The sequence below is a fragment of the Macaca mulatta genome, chromosome 9 (assembly GCF_049350105.2).
Source record: "Macaca mulatta isolate MMU2019108-1 chromosome 9, T2T-MMU8v2.0, whole genome shotgun sequence".
NCBI lineage: Eukaryota > Metazoa > Chordata > Mammalia > Primates > Cercopithecidae > Macaca > Macaca mulatta.
In genome coordinates this window covers 109,685,848-109,709,691 of record NC_133414.1, presented here as the reverse complement: position 1 = coordinate 109,709,691, position 23,844 = coordinate 109,685,848, and the positions used below count along the sequence as shown (strand labels likewise).

The window sequence follows — 23,844 nt, the reverse complement described above, 5'->3', positions numbered from 1 at the left end:
TCCAAATCTACTTGACCCTTTCTTCATGCTATTCCTATTAACGTGTGTCAGTAGGATGTCCTTGAAACACATATTGAGTAAAACTATACCAAATATTAACCTATTAATTTTAAACGTATGCACCCTCCGATTCTTCTGAACTTATATGACCTACATCTCTGACCATTTTGTGTGTTTCTGTATTATGCAAATACTCTTCATTCTCTTTAAGATTTATCTCAGCCTCTTACCCGAGAGCTAGAACTATCCATTGGACAGTCATATTTAATCAGCCAGTTGTCATTGCCTCGATCTGTGAACAGAAATATAAAGTTAGCAGAAAAAAGGGGGATGACTTTCAATTTTTATAATGGTGGACTAGGTATTCTGGACACTTGGACTAACCCTTCTACTGAGAATGACTACAAACACTGGATAAAATATTTTTAGATCTCTTTAAGGTACTGGAGATTTTAACAAGACCACAAAGAATTTAAGAGTGAAGTTCCGGGAGAGAAAGGAAATCCATGGGAGGAAGTGGAGCCCAGCACTGTGGCTTCTTTTCCCCTAGAGCACTTGCCGATTTGGAAAGAGGTGGCTATGAGCTTGAGAGGTAGAACAAGAGCCTTGTTATAAGAGCCTTGTGGAGCTAGAGAGACAAAAACTATAATCCAGTGACTGATCAGGGGTAAGGGACCCTCGTATATCATCTATGCTTTGGGTTAAGACCTGAAGCACTGACTACCACACCTTGGAAATACACCAAGCTTCACCTCAACACCTGAAATTAAAGTGATACTGGATTGTTAGTGCCCTAGGTGCTTGCCAAAAGAAATCTTCTTCCTCCAGACAGGATTTACAATAATATCTTAGGCCTTCATACAGCTCTACGATTTCTGATAGGCAGTATTTGACAAGGAAAAACAATCAGGTACACAAAGAAACAAGATGACAGGAATAAAAACAAAGAGAAACAACTGAAAATTAAAACAGATCTGTAGGGACTCCAAACAATAAAAATATACAGACATTAAAATGTTCACAATAAAATCCTTAATACGTTTAAAAAGATAAAAGTCAATATTAAGAATATCAGCAGAGGCTGTACCTGAAATCCCAGCATTTTGGGAGGCTGAGGAGGCAGAGAATCACTTGAGGTCAGGAGTTCAAGACCAGCCTGGGCAAAATAGCGAGACCCCATGTCTAAATAAATTGTAAATAAGATTAGCCAGGTGTGGTGGTATGTGCCTATAGTTCCAGCTACTTGGGAGGCTGAGGCAAGATAGCTTGAGCCAAGAGTTAGAGGCTGCTGCAATGAGCTATGATCATACCACTGCACTCTAGCCTGGGCAACAGAGTGATACCCTGCCTCCAAAAAAAAAAAAAAAAAAAAAACATACCTGAATTTGATCAAGCCTTTAAACTCAAGCAGTAAATTTACAGGAAACACAGAGAATAGAGGGTGTCAAATCCACAATGTGGAAATTCTACAGGGCAAATATCCAGTTTCTTCAACAAACAAAAGGCAACGGGAAAAAAATGTGAAACTTTCCCTAAATTGAAGACATTTAAGAAACATATTAACCTGGCCAGACACAGTGGCTTATGCCTGTAATCTCAGCACTTTGGGAGGCTGAGGTGGGAGGACTGCTTGAGCCCAGGAGTTTAAGACCAGCCTGGGCAACATAGTGAGATCCCATCTCCAAAAAAACAGAAAAGAAAGATATTAACCAAATGTAATATGTGGACCTTTATATCATGATTTCAACAAGCCAATTATAAAAACCACTTTTGTATGAGACAACTGGGGTAATCTGAACACTAATGGGACATTAAATACTGATTATACTGAAAAAAAAAGTATCTCTTCAAGAACATACGGAGGTATCTATGGATACTATAAAACTATGTCTCCGATTTGCTTTAAAATAATCCAGCAGTTCCAGTAAAAGCCTTAGTTGAAAAAAAAAAAAATCCAGCAGGGATGGGGGTAGCCGGAAGTGAGACTTTACACAGTACCGTTGAAGGTGGTAACAAGTATATGGGGTTTATTATACCAGTCTCTTTACTTTTGTGTATTTTGAAATTTTCCTACTAACCAGCTAAAAAATTATTGTAAGTAAACTATGGGACACAGAAGAAATGAACAATGGAAATTAGAAAATATAGTCTCCATCTATAAAATGAGAGGATAAAAAATGTTTAAATATATTTTATAATGATTGATTACAGTGGAAAAATACACACTTGTATGATACACCTAAACTATGCTTAAGATGAAATTAAAGTCTGAAGTGCTTGGGAGGCCGAGGCGGGCGGATCACAAGGTCAGGAGATCGAGACCATGGTGAAACCCCGTCTCTACTAAAAATAGAAAAAAATTAGCCGGGCGCAGTGGCGGGCGCCTGTAGTCCCAGCTACTCGGGAGGCTGAGGCCGGAGAATGGCGTGAACCCGGGAGGCGGAGCTTGCAGTGAGCCGAGATCGCGCCACTGCACTCCAGCCTGGGTGACAGAGCGAGACTCCGTCTCAAAAAAAAAAAAAAAAAAAAAAAGTCTGAAGTGCATATGTTAGAAAAGAAGAGGCTGGGCGTGATAGCTCTCACCTGTAATCCCAGCACTTTGGGAGGCCAAGGTGGGTGGATCACGAAGTCAGGAGTTCAAGACCAGCCTGACCAATATGGTGAAACCTCGTCTCTACTAAAAATACAAAAATTAGCCAAGCGTGGTGGCATGCACCTGTAGTTCCAGCTACTCGGGAGGCTGAGGCAGGAGAATCGCTTGAACCTGGGAAGTGGAGGTTGCAGTGAGCCAAGATCATGCCACTGCAATCCAGCCTGGGTGACAGAGCAAGACTCCATCTCAAAAAAAAAGAAGGGGGGAGGGAAGGGGGGAGGGGTAGGGGTATGGGGAGGGGAGGGGGTAGGGGAGGGGAGGGAAGGGGAGGGGACGGGAGGGGGAGAGCAGAGGGGAGGGGAGGGGAGGGGAGGGGAGGGAAGGGAAAAAGCTAAAAATCAATACTCTAAGAGAGGATTCTAGGAAGATGGTGGAGTAGGAAACAACAGAAATCTGTCTCCCCGTGTGGACAACAATTGTACTGGCAAAAATCTGTCTGATGTAATTATTTTGGAGCTCTGGAGTCTATGGAGGGCTTCCAACTTGCAGGGGAAAGCCTGCACAGTAAATTGTGGTTAATTTCATTCAATTTTGGCTCTTAGCCCCACAAGCAGCTACCCAACCCCCACTCTTCAGCCACATGGCAGCCAGATATGCACAAGTTCTAGGAGCAGCTCGCAAACAGCTTGAGGGTGCCAAGGTGGGCAAAAAGGACCCTAAAATCATAATGGTGAAAGACTGCAATCAAGAACAATGAAAAGATGCCTGCTTTTACTTCTATTCAACATAGTACTGGAAGTCTTAGAGCACTGAAGCAAGAAAAAAGAAATAAAAAGCCCCCAAACCGGGGGGAAAAAAAAAAAAAAGAGGGAAAATTATGTCCGTTCATAGATATGATTATGTACATAACCCTAAAATTTCCAAAAAAACAAACTGCTAGAACTAATAATTCAGCAAAGTAGCAGCATACAAAGTCAATCCACAAAAAAATCAGTTGCAAGCCGGGCGCAGTCATTGACACCTGTAATCCCAGCACTTTAGGAGGCTGAGGTAGGAGGATTGCTTGAGCCCAGGAATTTGAGACCAACCTGGGCAATGCAGTGAGACCTCGTCTCCACAAAAAATTTAAAAACTAGCCAGGCGTGGTCCTCACACCTGTAGTCCAGCTACTCCTACTCGTGCGGCAGAGGTAGGAGGATCACTTGAACCCAGGAGTCCACGGCTGTAGTGAGCTATGATTGTGCCACTGCACTTCAGCCTGGATAATAGAGCATAACTCTGTCTCTTTAAAAAGTAAAACTAGGCTGGGCACGGTGGCTCAAGCCTGTAATCCCAGCACTTTGGGAGGCCGAGACGGGTGGATCACGACGTCAGGAGATCGAGACCATCCTGGCTAACACGGTGAAACCCCGTCTCTACTAAAAAATACAAAAAACTAGCCGGGCGAGGTGGCGGGCGCCTGTAGTCCCAGCTACTCGGGAGGCTGAGGCAGAAGAATGGCGTGAACCCGGGAGGCGGAGCTTGCAGTGAGCTGAGATCCGGCCACTGCACTGCAGCCTGGGTGACAGAGCGAGACTCCGTCTCAAAAAAAAAAAAAAAAAAAAAAGTAAAACTAAAGGCAACAGATTGAGAGAAAATATTTGCAAATTATATATGTGATATGGGATTAATAGCCAGATATACAGAGAACTTTCAACAAATGTAGAGAGAACTCAACAATAACGACCAAAAAAAAAAAAAAATTCAAAAATAGGCAAAGGACTAAAATAGCCAACTCCAAAGAAGATATATGATTGGCCAATCAGCACATAAAAAGTTGTTTAACATCAGCCGGGTGCGGTGGCTCACGCCTGTAATCCCAGCACTTTGGGAGGCCAAGGTGGGTGGATCACGAGGTCAGGAGATCAATACCATCCTGGCTAACACGGTGAAACCCCGTCTCTACTAAAAATGCAACAAATTAGCCGGGCGTAGCAGCGGGCATCTGTAGTCCCAGCTACTTGGGAGGCTGAAGCAGGAGAATGGCGTGAACCCAGGAGGCAGAGCTTGCAGTGAGCTGAGATCGCACCAGTGCACTCCAGTGTGAGCGCTGAGCGAGACTCCGTGTCAAAGAGAAAAAAAAAAAAAAAGAAAAAAAAAAAAAAGAAAAAAAAAAAAGATGCCTAACATCACTAATCATTAAGGAAATGCAAATCAAAACGATACGATAACATCTCACACCCATTAGGATGGTTACTATCAAAACAAAATAGAAAACATTCAGCAGAATGCAGATGAAATACGAAAAGGAAAAGTGCTGGCGAGAATGTGGAGAAATTGGAAGGAACCCTCGTGTGCTGTTGGTGGGAATGTAAAAATGGCGTAGCTGCAGTGGAAAACAGTATGGTGGTTCCTCAAAAAATTAAAAATAGAATTACCATATATGATCCAGTAATTCCACTTCCGGATATATACTCAAAAAAACTGAAAGCAGGGTCTTGAAGAGATATTTATACACTCAGTAGCATTGTTCATAATAGCTAAAATGCAGAAGCAACCCAAGTGTTCACTGAAAGATGAATGGATAGACAAAATGTGGTATATACATAAAATGGATCAGTATTTACCCTTAAAAAGGAAGGAAATTCTGATATATACTGCATCATAAATGTACCTTGAGGACGTTATGCTAAGTGAATAAGCGAATCACCAAAAGGCAAATACTGTACTATTCCACTTACATGAGGTACTTAGAGCAATCAAAATCACAGAAACAGAAAACAGAATGATGGTTGCCAGGGACGTGGGGAGGGGGAATGAAGAGTTACTGTTTAATGAGTATAGAGCTTCAGTTTTACAAGATAAAAAGAGTTCTGGAGGCCGGGCATGGTGGCTCACGCCTGTAATCCCAGCACTTTGAGACACTGAGATGGGTGGATCACCTGAGGTCAGTTGAAGACCAGCCTGACCAACATGGTAAAACCCCATCTCTATAAAAATACAAAAATAAGCTGGGCATGATGGTGGGTGTCTGTAATCTCAGCTACTCGGGAGGCTGAGGTAGGAAAATCACATGAACCCAGGAGGTGGGGGTTGCAGTGAGCTGAGATCGCGCCATTGCACTCCAACCTAGGTGACGGAGCGAGACTCCATCTCAACAACAACAAAATAAAAGAGCTCTGGAGATGGATGGTAGTGACAGCTGCACAATATGAATGTATTTCATACTACTTTAAAATGGTTAAGATAATAAATTTGATGTTATATGTATTTTACTATGATTTTAAAAATCAGACAAAATACAGGTCCAGTAAGGTGAATTTAAAGATTTTTTTTTTTTTGGAAACACAGTCTTGCTCTGTCACCCAGGCTAGAGTGCAGTGGTACAATTTTGACTTACTGCAACCTCCGCCTCCCGGGTTCAAGAGATTCTCCCACCTCAGCCTCCTGAATAGCTGGGACTACAGGTGCGTACTATCACACCCGGCTAATTTTTGTATTTTTACTAGAGACAGGGGTTTCACCATGTTGTCCAGGCTGGTCTTGAACTCCTGGCCTCAAGTGATCCATCTGCCTTGGCCTCCCAAAGTGCTAGGAGTACAGGCATGAGCCACCGCGTCCAGTCTGAATTTAAAAATTTTGTCCTCAATACATGTACATTTTGCCAGGTTAGTTGAATTTAAATTGCACTGAAAAAAAAAATTTTTTTTAATTGTCAGTGATCTAAGTATCTACTTCAAGAAGTTAGAGGAAGACAAAACTGTCCTGTTACAGGTCTTGAGGCTACAAGAATGATGAGGGATCAAGGATAAGAGTACTCTTCACAGTGCTTTGGAAGAGCTAAGTGTCTTCTGTCTGGAACCAGCAAAGAATGTAAGATAAAACTAACTCCAGGCATCACCACCTCTGAAAACCACACATGATGTGTCTGGACGAGGCACTCTGACTCCCAAGCCCTGCAAGCCTCCAGGCCTCCCTGTGCCTCAACACAGTCTGGCACAGGGCATGGGACCACCTGCAGCTACTCACCAGTGTTGCGGATGATGTAATCCAGCACCACCAACCGCTCAAACTGCAGCAGTAGTTGCCGGTTAGTGTTCTCAGGAAGAGGTTCTGCTTCAAAACGCCGCAGCCAATAGTCTGCATCTTTGTAGCCTTCAACAAAGAGCTGGAATGAACCAACCTGGAACCAAGAGGAAGGAACAAAGGTTTTTCCCTACTGCCCAAGTCCAAAGACCTTTGGCGTATGCCAGATACCCATTAAGGCCCTATGGAGTTTGTATCAGAGAAGGGAAACTTTTCAAGATCTTTACATCCTCATTTCTTGCAAGTATAGGAGAAAAGAGATGTAACAGTGATCATCCATCCAAATTAAAGAACCTATCCAAATGAATCAGAGGAGTAAACTGAAAAGTTAGGTCTCAACTTTTTAAACTTTAGCCACTTGACAGAAATGAGGAAGACAGGATCCTCAGGGCAGGTTATTCACGTGCCCATATTTGAGTTGTAGGCACCTTGCTTCACCACTTGGATGACTATGTCACTATAAATCATGACCCTTGATAAGCCACAGAAGTGCGTCTATACCTTCGGTGGTAGCCCGATGCGGTTAAACCGCTGTCCCACTTTTGGCACTTTCTCTAGCGCAAGCCGCTTGCCCCTGGACTTCACTCGGTCAATGGCACTATAGTTGAAGGTCTCACTGGCCAGGTATACTACCTACAGTGAGAACAGGAGAGATACTAAGGTTAGAGTCAAGTTTAAGGAACCAGAACACTATGGCAGAGAATAAATAGCTTGATGTTCACAAATACTATTCCTCTTCCAGGGCACAGAAAGAATACATTTCTCAGCCTTCCCAGCAACTAGGAGAGGGAAGATAACTACTTTGAGCCAATGAAATAATGACAAAATTATGTATGTACAACACTTCCACTGCTGGCAACTAAAATCTCCCACAATCCTTAATTCACATTCCCCAGTCTGTACAGCTAGGAAAGAAGGGCTGGGAAATCGCAGAGCCATACCATGGAAGAACCTCGGATACCTTGTTACTATATGAGTGATGTGGTATCTAGGAGAGCTGCCTATCTGGCGTGAGTCTGAGATGTAATCAAGAAATACACTCCTGGCCAGGCGTGGTGGCTCATGCCTGTAATCCCAACACTCTGGGAGGTCGAGGAAGGTGGATCACTTGAGGTCAGATGTTCGAGACCAGCCTGGCCAACATGATGAAACCTCAGTCTCTACTAAAAACACAAAGAAAAAAATTAGCCAGGCATGCTGGTGCATGTCTGTAATCCTAGCTACCTGGGAGGCTGAGGTGGGAGGATGGCTTGAACATCAGAAGCAGAGGTTGCAGTGAGCCAAGATCACGCCACTGCACATTCTATCCTGGGTTGCAGAGGGAGACTCTGTCCCCCGCCCCCCCAAAAAAAAAAAAAGAAAAAAAAGAAATACAATCCAACTGTATTAAACTACTGAGATTTAGGGGTTGTTACAGCAGCTAGTATGAAGTACAAGGATTAACACTGTCATCTCCTGGGTTAGATTAGGCCAAATGCCCATTTTATTTCCAGATACAAACAAGTTGCAATTTACTCTATACCCCCTTATTTCCTTTTGAATTTTTTTTTTTTTTTTTTTTGAGTGCAGTGGCACAGTCTTGGCTCACTGCAACCTCCACATCCCAGGTTCAAGGGATTCTCAAGCCTCAGCCTCCCAAATAGCTGGGATTACAGGTGTGTGCCACCACTCCTGACTAATGTTTGTATTTTCAGTAGAGAGAGAGTTTCACCATGTTGGCCAGGCTGGTCTTGAACTCCTGACCTCAGGTGCTCCTCCCACCTCGGCCTCCCAAAGTGCTGGGATTACAGGCATGAGCCACTGTGCCCTGGACCTTTTGAATTTTTTTACTTTGTGAAATTATTCATATTCAAAAGATAAACATTAAAATTGGTTTTCATTTTAATTAACTGCTATTTTTATGTATAGGCTATATCTGGAATATTACACAAGAAATACTGTAATCCTGGCTGCCTCTGAGGAAGGAAACTGGCCAGGAGATAGGGGTAGCAGGGAGTCTGAATTACTTTCTCTGTTTACCCTATGTGCCTTCTGATTTTTGTACTAGATGCATGCATTGCCTACTCTAAAAACATTTTTTAACGGGTCATCAATATTATACTTGATTTAAGTAAAACTGCAGAGACATCACTGTAATCCACATATGCATCTATTGTCACACTTACCACATTGTCTTGTAATTATTCATCTGTATATCTAACTTCTCCCTTAAAACTAATGAGATTTGAGGAAGCAGGGAACATCTTATTTATATTAGCATCCACAGTACCTAACACAGTAGTTGGCACATGCTCATTAAATATTTATTAAGTGAATGAATGAATGAGTTACAAGCTTCTTCCAGAGACAGCAACAAGTGAGTTTTAGCATATAAATACCTAAAATAAAACTTAGAAGAAAGCTATTTTCCTAAGCCTTGTAAAAGTTATTACAAATAACTATTTTTTTCCCATGAACCTGAGAGGCAAAATAACTGCCTCTCATCTATCACTCCATCCTACCATCTAGTATTAATAGAGTACCTAAAATGGATGTGCATGGTACTGTAGTAGGCACTTCCTGCCTTACAAATCAGAAAACTCAGGCATAGGAATAAAGAAAAAGGAGCTTTTCTAAGGCTACCTTGCCAGTGTCCACAGTGAAACTTCTGGCTCTCTCAAAGCCATAAATCCCCTTTTGCCCCCATCATATTTATTTTCTATCATTCTTCCTAATAAACCACTTTTTCCCCATGACTATGAAACTGTTATAACCTGAAACCTCATAGAAGCAGACAGCAGAGACAGCCAGTGAGTGAGAATTACAGCCTTACCATTTGAAGTTCCAATGCAATGTGAGCTCTGTTTCTATAATGACAGATGCTCTGATCAACTGGATAGAGTCCTATCACAAGAGTTGGGGAGACAGGAAGGGGAGTCCTCTTACTATTCTCTAGCAGCTATATGTTAAGATTCCAAAGTTCTGTCTCATCTCAGTCTCACAGAAGACAAGTATTTTTTTTTTTTTTTTTTGAGATGGAGTCTTGCTCTGTTGCCCAGGATAGAGTGTGGTGGCACAATCTCAGCTCACTGCAACCTCTGCCTCCCAGGGTCAAGCGATTCTCCCACCTCAGCCTCCCAAGTAGCTGGGATTACAGGCACACACCACCATGCCCAGCTAATTTTTGTATTTTTAGTAGAGACAGGTTTTCACCATGTTGGCCAGGCTGGTCTTGAACTCCTGACCTCAGGTGATCTACCCACTTCAGCCTCCCAAAGTGCTGGGATTACAGCGTGAGCCACTGAGCCCAGCCAAGACAAGTATTTTTGTTGTTGCTGACTTTCTGATGCAAAAGATCCTCAGGCCTCATGAAGGTTCTCTAACAGGGAAAGAGGAAGACCAGAGATAGGGAAGAAAGGGATTGTGGGGGTGACACTAAGGATTAGAATAGCTCATAAAAATATCACAGGCTAACATATGGAGGGTTTACGTTGTGCCTGACTTGCCCAAGTGTTACACAAATCAAAAACTGCAGAGCAAGAATTCAAACTCAAGTGCTCCAGAAGCACCAACAGAGCAGGCAGGCATAGGGCCAGGCACAGTCTGCTATTTGCCTAGTAAAGGAAGAAAACTACAGAGTGATGAGCAAGGAGAATTTAAAAGTTTCTAGAGTCTAAGAGGAGCCTAGTAGAAGCATTTCAGGTTAGGAGACTTAAGAGCATTAATTATCATACAAGATGTTCAAAGCATCTTGTAAAACTATTTGCACAGAGAGGGAAAAGTAAGGCATAAAGAGAAAGAATGAGCTGCACAAAGCCAGGCAGTGAATTAGAGAACTACAAGCCTGGTCAAACATTTTCTCTCTAGACCTGAAGTTGGGAGAACTTTGGTATTGGTTCTCATGATTTGATATTCATTTACTGACTCAGCTGGTACTTCATGAATGCTTACTAGAAATATAGTATTTGGCTAGGTGCTAAGAATGAGAGAGGAAAACTTGAGAAGTGGTCGCTGACTTCTATAACTTACAAACCAGTTGACTAATTGTTTGGAGTTTAGTAGCAAAAAAGCAGACATGGTTAAATATCCACGATAGTCATATTTTCCTCTCAGATGGAAGGGAAGTTTCTATCTACTGATCAATCTCTTTGCTCAGAGTCTGCTATCTAAACCTGTGAAGAAATCTTCAAGGCTGGGCGTGGTGGCTCACACTTGTAATCCCAGCACTTTGGGAGGCCAAGGCAGGATGATCGCTTGAGCCCAGGCGTTCAAGACCAGCCTGAGCAAAACAGGGAGACCTTGTTTCTAGAAAAAATTAAAAAAAAAAAAAAAAAAAAAATTGGCCAAGCTTGGTGGCACATGCCCGTAATCCTAACCTGAGAGGCTGAGGTGGGAGGACTGCTTGAGCCTGGGAGGTCAAGGCTGCAGTGAGCTGTGATCGTGCCACTGTACCCCAGCCTGGGCAACAGAGCAAGACCCTATCTCTAAAAACAAGAAAGAAAAGAAAACTTTAAGCAAGGGGATTTTAATCTAGAGGCATGCTCCCTGGGGGAGTAGTCAACGGATAGACTGCAACATTTATGAACCATTGCCCTAAAATTATACCCAAAACTATAATTGCAAATATATGTACTTTTTCTGGAAAGGGGGTCTATAGGTTTCATCAGATTCTCAGAGAGTTATTTAATAAATAACTAAATAAATTTGGTTTTAGTTATTTAGTAAATAACTAAATAAACTAGCATAGACTAGTTAAGACTAAGCACAGAGCCAGGATGGTTTGGATGACTCAGCAGCCTCAGGGCATCAGATGAGAGTTCCACCTAAGTTGTTACTAAACCCCAGGTAGCTATGTGCTCAGTGAATGATGTGTACGGACATGTTCATATGCTGACCAGTAGATTCCTTTCCCTCATAACCCTTGGTGAGTTTCATGGAACACCTTGTAGTGGTTAGCCTGGTATCAGTAAACTCCCTGAAATTGTATGGAATTAATTCTGTATTCAAGCATATTGGTGGGGGCTGGGGGGAACCTCAACTATGTCTATAACGCATACAAAATGTGTACGAATCCATTCTGACTATAAGTCTGCCTGGATCTGGCATCCTTATTTTGATATGTTCAGACAAGTCCCCAAATTCCACAGCATAAAGATAAATGAGAAAAATTCCATGTCAGTTCCCCGTAGGGTTCAGGCCAGACCATTTCTCTAACCCTCAGCCTGTCCTAAAGTCTTCTTTGTCAGACCCTCCAGAAGTGCTTAGCTGTCATTAGCCAGTCCTAGATCATTAGCCAGTCCTAGACTGTATCAAAATGCTGGGATAGCTCAGAAGTCTGAGAGTAAGCCACAAAGTCACTAGGTTTCTAACTAGCTTGGAGTTAGCTGGGATTCAAAGACCAAGGGAGCCATAAACATGCAGTAGAAGCTTGTGAATTTCCTAAAATTGTATGCAAAAATTGTGTATGCATCCTTCAGAAGATAGCCTTCATCAGATGATCAAATCATGAGCCTAATCCTGCCAACCTCCCGAAAAAAGATCGAGAACCCAGACTTAGGGTATACAAATGGCCCCACTGGACCCAAGGTCCCACTAACATGTAGTGGGGCTTAGGCCCCAGGAAACTGTGGCCAGGCAGTAAGGTTTCCTGGAGATTGGTCACTGACCTTTGTACGGGGAACAATGTTGAGTTCCAGTTTTTGGTCCACCAGGCTGGCCCCTGCCTCTGAGAGATAGCCCTGGTTGAGGACAAGGCAGTCACGGCCAAAGCAGCAGGGACAGCACAGCTTCTGCAGCCACTTGGTCCACTTAGGATTAAGATGCCCATAGGGCTCTTCATTCTTGGGTTTGAAGACAGCAATGATCCTCTACAAAGACGAAAGAAAAAGAGGATGTTAAATCCGAGTTGACTGAAATAGCCCACAGACCAAGTCAGCAGGAATCTAGAAAAAAATGAGAGGGCATAGGCGGACAATTCCTACTTACAGTCAGACTCAGGTTTCTCCCAGTTGGTAAAGGGAAGACAACAGCTCGTGTGTGCAGCTCAGAGACCCACTGCTAGAAAGGGTTGCAGCCAAAGAACATATTAAGTCTTCTCTTTCTTCCCTGCTCCTTTATCCCTCTTCCCCATCTCTTTTCCCTCATATAAGTACCTACCTCTAACTTGGTGCTTCAAACAAACAAGGTAAATGGATTGCTACATTTCTAGGAGCAACATACAGAAGCAGGCTAGGTACAGGGGCTCATGCCTGTAATTCCAGCACTTTGGGAGGCCAAGGCGGGCAGATCACTTGAGGCCAGGAGTTTGAGACCAGCCCAGCCAACATGGTGAAACCCTGTCTCTACTAAAAATACAAAAAGTAGCTGGGCGCAGTGGTGCACATCTGTAATTCCAGCTACTTGGGAGGCTGAGGCATGAGAATCACTTGAACCCATTGGGGGGAGGTTGAAGTGAGCCGAGATTGCCCCCCCTGCACTCCTCACCCTGGGTGACCAAGTGAGACCCTGTCTCACAAAAAAACAAAACAAAAAAAAGTACAGAAGCCAATTCAGTGGTAGATCTTGAGTCACTGGCAGCATCTAATGCCAATATGATACTGCTTCCTGCCCTCCGGAAAGATATCATATCCTAATGCACAAGGGCTCTAAAGTAATCTCCAAAAAAATGAGGAATTAACTGATCACAGATCATATGTTATCTTTTTTTGCATGCGCCCCTGCCCTATTTATCCTACAGGATGTTTGTGTATGTGGTATGCCAGAAATTTAACACCATAAACTCTAATTTTCGAAGTTACATATATGCACACTGTTGTTCTGCATCAATTACAGAAAAACTTTTTTAAAAACTTTACCAACTGGAAGGAAGCAAAGAAGGTATTATGGGCCGGGCATGGTGGCTCACACTTGTAATCCCAGCACTTTGGGAGGCCGAGGTGGGTGGATAACCTGAGGTCAGGAGTTCAAGACCAGCCTGGCCAACATGGTGAAACCCTGTCTCTACTAAAAATACAAAAATTTGCTGAGTGTGGTGGCATGCACCTGTAATCCCAGCTACCCGGGAAGCTGAGGCAGGAGAATCACTTGAACCCAGGAGGCGGAGGTTGTAGTGAGCCAAGATCATGCCACTGCACTCCAGCCTGGGCAATAAGATCGAGACTCTGTCTCAAAAAATAAAAAAAGCTATTATGGAATGAGGTTAAGGAAATTCCTTCATCAATGATGAAGAGATTTCCTCTCACAGCCTTATTATCCAAAGAGAAAAATCACAGCAGGAAAAAAGACTCTGCTACTTGGTTAGAATGAAGCTCTCTTAAGTAATTCTGATAGGCAAGAAACCAGGACATGAGATGCCACACAGATTAAATCCATTTTCTGTAGCAGACAGTAACTTAATCTTCTTTTTTTTTTTTTTTTTGAGACGGAGTCTCGCTCTGCTGCCCAGGCTGGAGTGCAGTGGCCAGATCTCAGCTCACTGCAAGCTCCGCCTCCCAGGTTCACGCCATTCTCCTGCCTCAGCCTCCCAAGTAGCTGGGACTACAGGCACCCGCCACCACGCCCGGCTAGTTTTTTGTATTTTTTAGTAGAGACGGGGTTTCACCGTGTTAGCCAGGATGGTCTCGATCTCCTGACCTCGTGATCCGCCCGTCTCGGCCTCCCAAAGTGCTGGGATTACAGGCTTGAGCCACCGCGCCCGGCCTCGTAACTTAATCTTCTAAGGTCCTTGGAAATATAGGATGCCTAGAAACTATGGCCCTCCCTCCTGAATGTTTTCTTCAAAAGGCCAGTCAGCCCTCTGAGGTTGTTTTACATTCATCTCATTCCCTCCAGTCCCCAAACTGGTAATTCAAGGGAAGAAAGCAAATATGCGGCCAGGTGTGGTGGCTCACACCTGTAATCCTAGCACTTTGGGAGGCTGAGGCAGGCAGATCACCTGAGGTCGGGAGTTCGAGACCAGCCTAACCAACATGGAGAAATCCCGTCTCTACTAAAAATACAAAATTAGCTGGTCATGGTGGCACATGCCTGTAGTCCTAGCTAGTCGGGAGGCTGAGGCAGGAGAATCCCTTGAACCCAGGAGGCGGAGGTTGCAGTGAGCCGAGATCACGCCATTGCACTCCAGCCTGGGCAATAAGAGCGAGACTCTGTCTCAAAAAAAAAAAAAAAAAAAAGCAAACATGCTATCCAAGTGATTCATCCTCATATCATAAGACTCTCCTTGTCCCCTCCACCCCACAGCCTACTCAAGCTAGTCTGGGTCATAAGACATTTTCCTGTGGGTGTCACTTCCTGAATGGCAGGTCACAGCAGACAATATGCACCCATCCGCTTTCACCAACTCAGTACTCATATTAGGAATTGGCTAGGTCCATGTTGCTAACAATAACCGGTCAATCTTGAAGCCAGCTCCTTTAAAAATGCCTTCCAAGGATTTGAGAGGACAAGAAAAATACAGAACTCCTCCTTCTCCCTCCAAACAGAATCGATTTATTCTTAAAGACAAACTAACTTGTTTACTGGCAAATGCAAAATGCATATATTCACATCACAAATCTTCAGAATTACTTTCTTATCCAAAGCAGTTAGCTAAAGGCCTCAGCAGTCTTCTCTGTCTCTGTTCCCCTGGAACCCCAGCCTCTGAATAACAAAGCAGCAGTAGCAACAGGCTCACAACTCAGAAAATGACTGATGAGTTCACTGTAACCCTCCAGAACCTAGACAGGGAAACCAAAAGGCAACTTGAAGCATGTCCCAGAACTCAACAGTCAGTTCAACTGAGGCACATTACGGAGTTCAGGAAGCTGGTCCCCAATGAAAGGGAGACCAAGACACTCCTACTATTACTGGAGGCTGAAAAATACCAGGGCTGAGGCCAACTGGTAAATACTTCTACTTAAAGAAAGAAAAGGTTGAGCATGGTGGCTCATGCCTATAAGCCCAGCACTTTCAGAGGATGAGGCAGGATTGCCTGAGGCCTGGAGTTTGAGACCAGCTTGGGCAACACAAGACTCTGTCACTGATTTTTAAAAATTAGCCAGGAATCATGCCTGGAGTTGGTTGGGAGGCCAAGGCGGGCGGATCACGTGAGGTCAGAAGTTCAAGACCAGCCTGACCAACGTGAAGAAACTCCATCTCTACTAAAAATACAAAATTAGCTGGGCTTGGTGGCCCATGCCTGTAATCCCAGCTACTTGGGAGGCTGAGTCAGGAGAATCGCTTGAACCTGGGAGGTGGAGGTCGCAGTGAGCCGAGATCACGCCATTGCACTCCAGCCTGGGCAACAAGTGAAATACCGTCTCAAAAAAAAAAAAAAAAAAATTAGCCAAGTGTAGTGGTATGCACCTGTAGTCCCAGCTACTCGGCAGGGAGAATCCCTTAAGCCTAGGAGATCAAGGCTGCAGTGAACTAGGAGCATGCCACTGCACTCTAGCCTGGGTGACAGAGCAAGACCCCATCTCTAAAAAAGAAAAATTAAAAAACAACAAAAAAAAAGAAAGCAGAATTTGAAGGCCAAGATTGCAGTCAAGTCTCATTTAAAGACTGACCTCTCAAACATCTCGATTTCCTTCCACCATAAGGAGAATAAGAAGCATTTCAATGACTCCGAAAGCATGAGTAATTATGGTTACGTCAGTAGTACAGGGGTTTCATTAAAGAACACTGCCTGGACTAGATCAATGAGGGAATGTTAGAGTATGAAGGACGGAGGAACAAAAGGGCATTCAGACAGAAGGGGAGACAAGTGCCTTTCAAGACTAAGTGTAGGCCTCAGTTCAATTCAATTCTCTTAGCATTTGCTCAGGACCTAGCCTGTGCAGAACGATGTGCAAGCATTCCGCAGGCATTTGGTGGCTTTCCTAGACAGAGAGGTAAAATAGCCTCTGGCCTAATTTCCAATGTTCACTTCATAAAATCAACTATGCTCCCGAATAATCAAGAATACTCTCCTCATTTGTCCTCCTCACAGAGAACAAACTCTAAAACACTCAAATTGGAAAGACACCCACCAGCATTTAGCTGGAAAAGAAAACAACTACTGCCTGATTTTTCCTCACTATCCACTCTCTTCTTTAATAGATTTTCAATTCCTTTATTATATCTAGGAGAGAGTGTCAGTTTGATGCCAATATTATAAAAACAACTTTTCTTAACACCCATTTACTAATCTCCCCTCTTTAACAAAGGAGGGGTGAGGTACAGATAGCTTAAACAGTAGCAGTTCATGAAGTTGGGAATAAAAACCAAATCACACAAGAAAGCAAGAGGCCATGCACCAGCTGGTGTCAGAACCCACAACCAACTACTGGAACCTCAGCCCAGTGCAGTGGCTCACACTTATTATCCCAGCACTTGGGAGGCCAAGACAGGTGGATCATTTGAGATCAGGAGTTCAAGACCAGCCTGGCCAACATGGTGAAACCCCGTCTCTACAAAAAAAATGGAAAAAATTAGCCAGGCATGGTGGCATGTGCCTGTAGTATCAGCTATTCAGGAGGCTGAGGCGGGAGAATTGCTTGAATCCGGGAGGTGGAAGTTGCAGTGAGCCGAGATCACGCCACTGCACTCCAGCCTGGGCAACAGAGCTGGACCCCCTCTCAAAACAAGCTAACAACAACAACAAAAAATTACTGGAACCTGGAACCAAGGGGGGTCCTATATCTAACCAGCAGTGACAAGAAGGAGGGCATCATGCTATGCTAAAAGAGGCCCTTTCTCCCAGAACCTAAAATGTAAGACAGTTCAAGCATATCATTCATATCACACAGTGAAATATACAGAAATGACCTTTCATAAAAGTCTTCTTTTAAAGTTTGGTAAACATAAAGTGGACAGTTCTCAAACTTTTTGGTCTCAAGACCCCTTTAAACTCTTAAAAATTAGGCTGGGTACGGTGGCTTATGCCTGTAATCCCAGTACTTTGGGAGGCCAAGGTGGGTGGATCACCTGAGATCAGGAGTTTGAGATCAGCCTGGCCAACATGGTGAAATCTTGTCTCTGCTAAAAATACAAAAATTAGCTGGGCATGCTGGTGGGCACACCTGTAATCCCAACTACTCAGGAGGCTGAAGCAGGAGAACTGCTTGAACCCAGGAGGCAGAGGTTGCAGTGAGTCGAGATCATGCCACTGCACTCTAGCCTGAGTGACAGAGTGAGACTCCATCTCAAAAAAAAAAAAATTATTAAGGACTCCAAAAAGCATTTGTTAATGTGAGTAAAGGCTATATTTGCCTTCAAAATTAAAACAAGTGCTTCAATTTTGAACAAACTATACTTAATAATTAAGTATTCATTTTAACTATACTTAATACTTAATAAATACTAATCTATAAATTTATTTTATTTGTATTATTATAAAATTATATTTATTCTATTAATACTAATTCATTAATAATAATACAAATAAACCCATTGCATGTTAACATAAATGACATATTTTTATTTTAAAAAATTATATTTTCAAAAGATATTTTAGTGAGAAGACTGGCACTATTTTACATTTTTGCAAATCTCTCTAATGTCTTAATTGAAGACAACTGTATTCTCATATCTTAGTATTCAATCTGTTTCAACATCACACATCATGTAGTCTCTGGAAATCTCCACTCTCCATTCATAAGTAAGTGAGAATGAAAAAGGCAAATAAAGTCTTAGAATTATGATGAAAATAATTTTGACCTGTGGACCCCCAAAAAGGAACTCCCAGAGGTCAAGGTCCCTGGGCCACACTCTAAGAACGGCTGTATTCTATGATATAGATTGGAGGAAAATAGCAGTCCTTGATTTAGTTATTTAGGTAGAGAAGCCTTATTTACAAGTTCATTCTTACAAAAGGAAGGGAAGGGCTTGTCCAAATATATAAAACCATCCAGGCACAGTGGCTCACACCTGTAACCCCAACACTGGGAGGCCGAGGCTGCAATGAGCCAAGATTGTGCCACTGCACTCCAGCCTGGGCGACAGGGTGAGACAATGTCTCAAATATATATATAAAATAAAATATAATAAAATTATTTTACTAAAACGTTGAGGCAGTCAAGTTTGTATGTCATACATGTAGGTCTTGAGATTTTAAGCATCATCTACCAACTCTTATAGCCTTATTCGATGCCATGTACCCAAGAAACCCTAATTCAGCAGTTAGTAGGAATGTTTTTAAAAACAAAACCCAAAACACTCTGATTGAGCTGCCCCCACTAAGTGCCAGGAACTACATCAGGGGCTTTCGTGTGTGATATGTCATTTAATCCTCTTAACCTAGTGAGTCACATGCTGTCCTATGATTCTTGGCAATGTGAACATCTAGTATTACTCCACGCAAAAGAGAAAAAGCTCAAAAAATCCTTTTGCAGTTGAGTGAGCATGAGACCTGAAGCACAAGGAGGTAAGTGAGGAGGAGTAATGTGTGTACTCTCCCCCATAACTTCTAGCATTTTCCATCTGTTCCTGGACCCCACTGAGACAGAAATCATCCAAAATTGAGAAATGGGACCAGGGCTGTTATCTTCAAGAATCTTTCGACTGTCTAAGATCCAAAAGTGGCTGTCGCAGAAAGTGCTGGTTCTCCCAATCTCTGTTCCCCCTTGTTCCCTGGACACAGACCCATGATTTGTACCTGAGCAAAAAAACAAACAAACAAACAAAAAACGGCTATAGTTTCTAGCCACTACTACAGCTAAGTTTTAGACAATGGGATATAAGTAGAAGAGTCTCCTACAACTTCTACGAAGTGCCTTAAAGGATGGGGGCATATTAACCCTTTCCCTTTCCTTCTTCCAACTGGCTGAAAAGCAGACAAGATGTTTGCAGCTTGAGCGGCCATCTTGGACCACGGAGTAGAAGCCACATTCTAAGGATGGCTGATCAGCTGGAAGGAAGAACCCTATGTCCCCAGTAAAGTGAAATGTCATGCCAGCCCTGAGCATGCCTGAGCAGCTAGCCTATAGACTTCTTTTACATGAGGCGTAAATGAACCTTTCTTCAAATCATCATTGTTTTAAAATCTCTGTCACATATAGCCAAATTCAATACTAACCAATAGAGTAGGTGAGAAGAGAATTTAGAAATTTTGTTGGCCGGGCGCGGTGGCTCAAGCCTGTAATCCCAGCACTTTGGGAGGCCGAGACGGGCGGATCACGAGGTCAGGAGATCAAGACCATCCTGGCTAACACGGTGAAACCCCGTCTCTACTAAAAAATACAAAAAACTAGCCGGGCGAGGTGGCGGGCGCCTGTAGTCCCAGCTACTCGGGAGGCTGAGGCAGGAGAATGGCGGGAACCCGGGAGGCGGAGCTTGCAGTGAGCTGAGATCTGGCCACTGCACTCCAGCCTTGGCGACAGAGCGAGACTCCGTCTCAAAAAAAAAAAAAAAGAAATTTTGTTTTGTTTTGTTTTGTTTTTGAGACAGAGTCTCTGTCCCCCGGGCTAGAGTGCAGTGGTGCGATCTCGGCTCACTGCAACCTCCACCTCCCAGGCTCAAGTAGTTCTCCTGCTTCAGCCTCCCGAGTAGATGGGATTACAAGTGCCTGCCACAGTGCTCAGCTAATTTTTGTATTTTTAGTAGAGATGGGGGTTTCACTATGTTGACCAGGCTGGTCTCGGACTCCTGACCTCCAGTGATGCGCCTGCCTCGGCCTCCCAAAGTGTTGGGATTACAGGCGTGAGCCACCGCGCCTGGCCAGAATCTGAAAATTCTGATGACTCAGTCTGAGGGACCAAAGGATAGTGGTGGGAACATGAACTCCACAGCCAACCTGCCTGGGCCCAATCCTGCCTCTACCACTTACTATGTGTGAGACCTTGGAAAAATTAGTTATACCATGGGTCTGTGTCATCACCTGTGGGGATAATAACAGTACCTACCTTCAAGGGTGGTTATAAAGGTTAAATGAGTTATTATTTGTAAAGCACTGAAAGGAATATAGTAAATGCTATGTAAGTATTTGTTTAATAAAGTAAATACATTTGGAGGAGAGCCAAAGATGACAATTCCAACTACAGTAAGTCTGTGGGCCAGTCTAACCCACCGCAAGCATTTAGAAAGTGCCCTTTGTTCTAAATCACATTTGCTTCACTGGAAGCAGTATGGGTACATCAAAAAGTTTTGTCAGGGCATCTGTGTTTTGACATCCCCTATAAGAAAGGATAGTGGCCAGGAAGTTTTAGAGACCAGAATCCCTAAATCACCAAGTAACATACCTATGGTATGTCCTCTGTGGCCTATGTACTGAGATGGTAGTACTTTACCTGCCAGGTAGATATAAGAGATCATATTACTTCCACCTGTTAAAGCACCAGCTCACTTCTCAGCTGACCTCACCCACTTCCAATGCAGCTATAACAGTGTCATGAAAGAAAAACAAAAATATTCCTCCTTATCCTGTACCTATCAAAGATAATTTTAGCCCCTTCTTACATTTGCCAACAAACTAAAAATACCCTCTGCCCACAAAAAAAGGACAGGCATGGCGGGTCACACCTGTAATCCCAGCACTTTGGGAGGCTGAGGCAAGAGGATGGTTGCCTGAAGCCAGGAGTCTAAGAACAAGCAGGGCAACATGGTGAGACTCTTGTCTCTACCAAAAATAATTTTTAGCCGGGTGTGGTGGTGCATGCCTGTAGTCCCAGCTACTCAGAAGCTGAGTGGGAGGACCTTGAGCCCGGATGCCAAGGCTGCAGTGAGCAATGAGACTGCACCACTGCACTCCAGCCTGGGTGTCAGAGTGAGACCTTTTCTTGAAAAAGAAAGAAAGAGGCCGGGCGCGGTGGCTCAAGCCTGTAATCCCAGCACTTTGGGAGGCCGAGACGGGCGGATCACGAGGTCAGGAGATCGAGACCATCCTGGCTAACACGGTGAAACCCCGTCTCTACTAAAAATACAAAAACAAAAAAAACAAAAAAAAAACTAGCCGGGCGAGGTGGCGGGCGCCTGTAGTCCCAGCTACTCAGGAGGCTGAGGCAGGAGAATGGCGCAAACCCGGGAGGCGGAGCTTGCAGTGAGCTGAGATCCGGCCACTGCACTCCAGCCCGGGCTACAGAGCAAGACTCCGTCTCAAAAAAAAAAAAAAAAAAAAAAAGAAAAAGAAAGAAAGAAAGAAAGAAAGCATCTGGCACTCACATTTCTTTGCTTCTAGAAATGATGGTTCCCACTTGAGCTTGAAAGTTCTTTTATTTAAGAAACTTGGAGGCCGGGTGCGGTGGCACACCTGTAATCCCAGCACTTTGGGAAGCCGACGTGGGCAGATCACAAGGTCAAGAGATCGAGACCATCCTGGCCAACATGGTGAAACCTCGTCTTTACTAAAAATACAAAAATTGGCTGCGCGTGGTGGCACACGCCTGTAGTCCCAGCCACTTAGGAGGCTGAAGCAGGACAATTGCTTGAACCCTGGAGGCAGAGGTTGCAGTGAGCCGAGATCGTGCCACTGCACTCCAGCCTGGAGACAGAGCAAGACTCCGTCTCAAAAAGAAAAAAAAAGAAAAACGAAAAGAAAATTTGAAAGACTTATTACTCTCAAAGCTTTCCTCAACTCAGTTTATGTAAACTGTTTGTTCTCTAATTCTTGATTAATTCAGGGACAACTCAAACTCTGAGTGAATAACTAGATCATTCAATGAACCGAACCAAGAGCTACAAGTAACAGCCCATCCTGGCCACCAAGGACTCCTATCGAAACAGCACCCTGGCCATCTAAAGAGTTCACATAACAGAGATGTCAGGGAAAACCTGAGGCAACTTTGACACCCTTAATTTAAATAACAATACATCTTTCCAATGACCCATTCTAGCACACCTGAAAATTTCCCTGAAACTTCCCTGAAAACAGGGAAGACTTGATATTTCTTAAATTCTGCAGTTCTCAAAAGGATAAAGGTCACTTCTCAGATGCCCTGGTCACTCCATGCCCCATCCTATCACCATCTCCCTTTATATATAGGCAGGGGACAAAATAAAGGTCAGCAAACACTCTGCCTTAGCTGAAAAGCAGGCTATTGATAGCCTTGGGAGAGAAATGAAAGAAAAAGTAGCTGACGGCCCCATGTTTCTAAAACTCCAAGTTCTATCTAAACTTTGGAGCCGTCAAAAAGGATCTGAACCCTTTCCCAGAAGTGAGCAACAACCAGGGCAGATAAAACTGGTGAGTCCGCCCACTCTTTCTTCAACGTCTGTTAATAAGAGCTGGGACGGTGGCAGGGACATCCCCCAAAACACAGAAGGCTGGAACAGAATTCTCAGATCCCCTGATGGGTCACCCATCCTCCTCCGTGAACAGCGACACACTGGTTCGGTCGGTCCAAAAATAGAGAACAGGCCTAAAGCCCCAAATCTGTAAGTCAGCGGCCGAATAGCAGTCCCAGTAGTGTGAAGCTAAGCACCCTACTAGAAAGCAGTCTCTGTCCAGCGGCGGATTGCCCCACCACACTGCTGGGCCCCCGGCCCGTATCTGGTCAATTTCCTCTTTTCATTTTCCGCTCACTCCTCCCCCACCAAGTAGGTTCTGATTTATTTCTCCATTCCACAGAGCGTCCCCAGCTCCAGGCCTCAGTGGCATCCCTAAATCCTGCCAGGGGCTGGTACTGTGAAGTTTCTCCCTTCTCCCTCCGGCTGTGCGAAGGCTCAAACTCCCCAGGAGCGCCGCCGGTCCCCAGTCCGCGGCAGCGGTCCCCACCCCGGCACTCACCCCCTGAGGGTCCTTGACGAAGTAGCTTCCGCTGGAGCCCTGGTAGATGCGCTCGGGAAAGATGCAGCGCTCGATGGCCAGCTCGGCCTGCCGCACCACCGCCTCGAACCGGGGATCCTCCGGGAACTCGTTCCGCTCGCGGTGGGCCTGAGCGGCGTGCGCTGCCGCCGCGGCCTGAGCGGCCAGAGCCTGGGCCTGCGCCGCCACGGTTTGGGTCTGGCCCTGGGCCGCCGCGCCCCGGGCCCGATCCAGCAGAGGCTGCCGCTCCCGGTCGTGGCCCGGCGAGCCCGGAGGAGAGGGGCCCGAGCCCGCCGCCGCCGCCGCCACTCGGACCGCGCCTCCGGGCACCTGCGGAAAGTGAGCGCCCGAGCCCGACGGGAAGGTGTAGTCCGGGGGTTGGGCCCGCTCGGGGGACACTAGTGGGCTCGTCTCGTCCATCCCTCAGTCAGCCGGCTCCGGGACCCGGCGCGCTGCACACCACTGCGCTCGCGGCCGCGACCAATCCGCGACATCCCCTAGGCCCCGGCCG

The 23,844-nt window shown here is 44.6% G+C and overlaps 1 protein-coding gene across 9 annotated transcripts in view; it reads right to left on the bottom strand.

Moving 5' to 3' along the window:
* PI4K2A (phosphatidylinositol 4-kinase type 2 alpha) overlaps positions 1-23,772 on the bottom strand; it is a 37,097-nt gene extending 13,325 nt beyond the window's left edge. For all 9 annotated transcript variants that reach the window (XR_013398213.1, XR_013398215.1, XR_013398216.1 and 6 more), the window contains exons 1-5: positions 23,316-23,772; positions 12,304-12,504; positions 7,160-7,291; positions 6,602-6,755; positions 231-292 (exon numbers count right to left, since the gene is read on the bottom strand). Coding sequence is in view for 2 of the 9 variants with exons in the window: in XM_077947116.1 (XP_077803242.1) it covers positions 231-292; positions 6,602-6,755; positions 7,160-7,291; positions 12,304-12,504; positions 23,316-23,753 (987 nt within the window). In the remaining 7 variants the exon portion in view is untranslated. The remainder of the gene's footprint in view (positions 1-230; positions 293-6,601; positions 6,756-7,159; positions 7,292-12,303; positions 12,505-23,315) is intronic.
* Between the last annotated feature and the right edge of the window lie 72 nt (positions 23,773-23,844).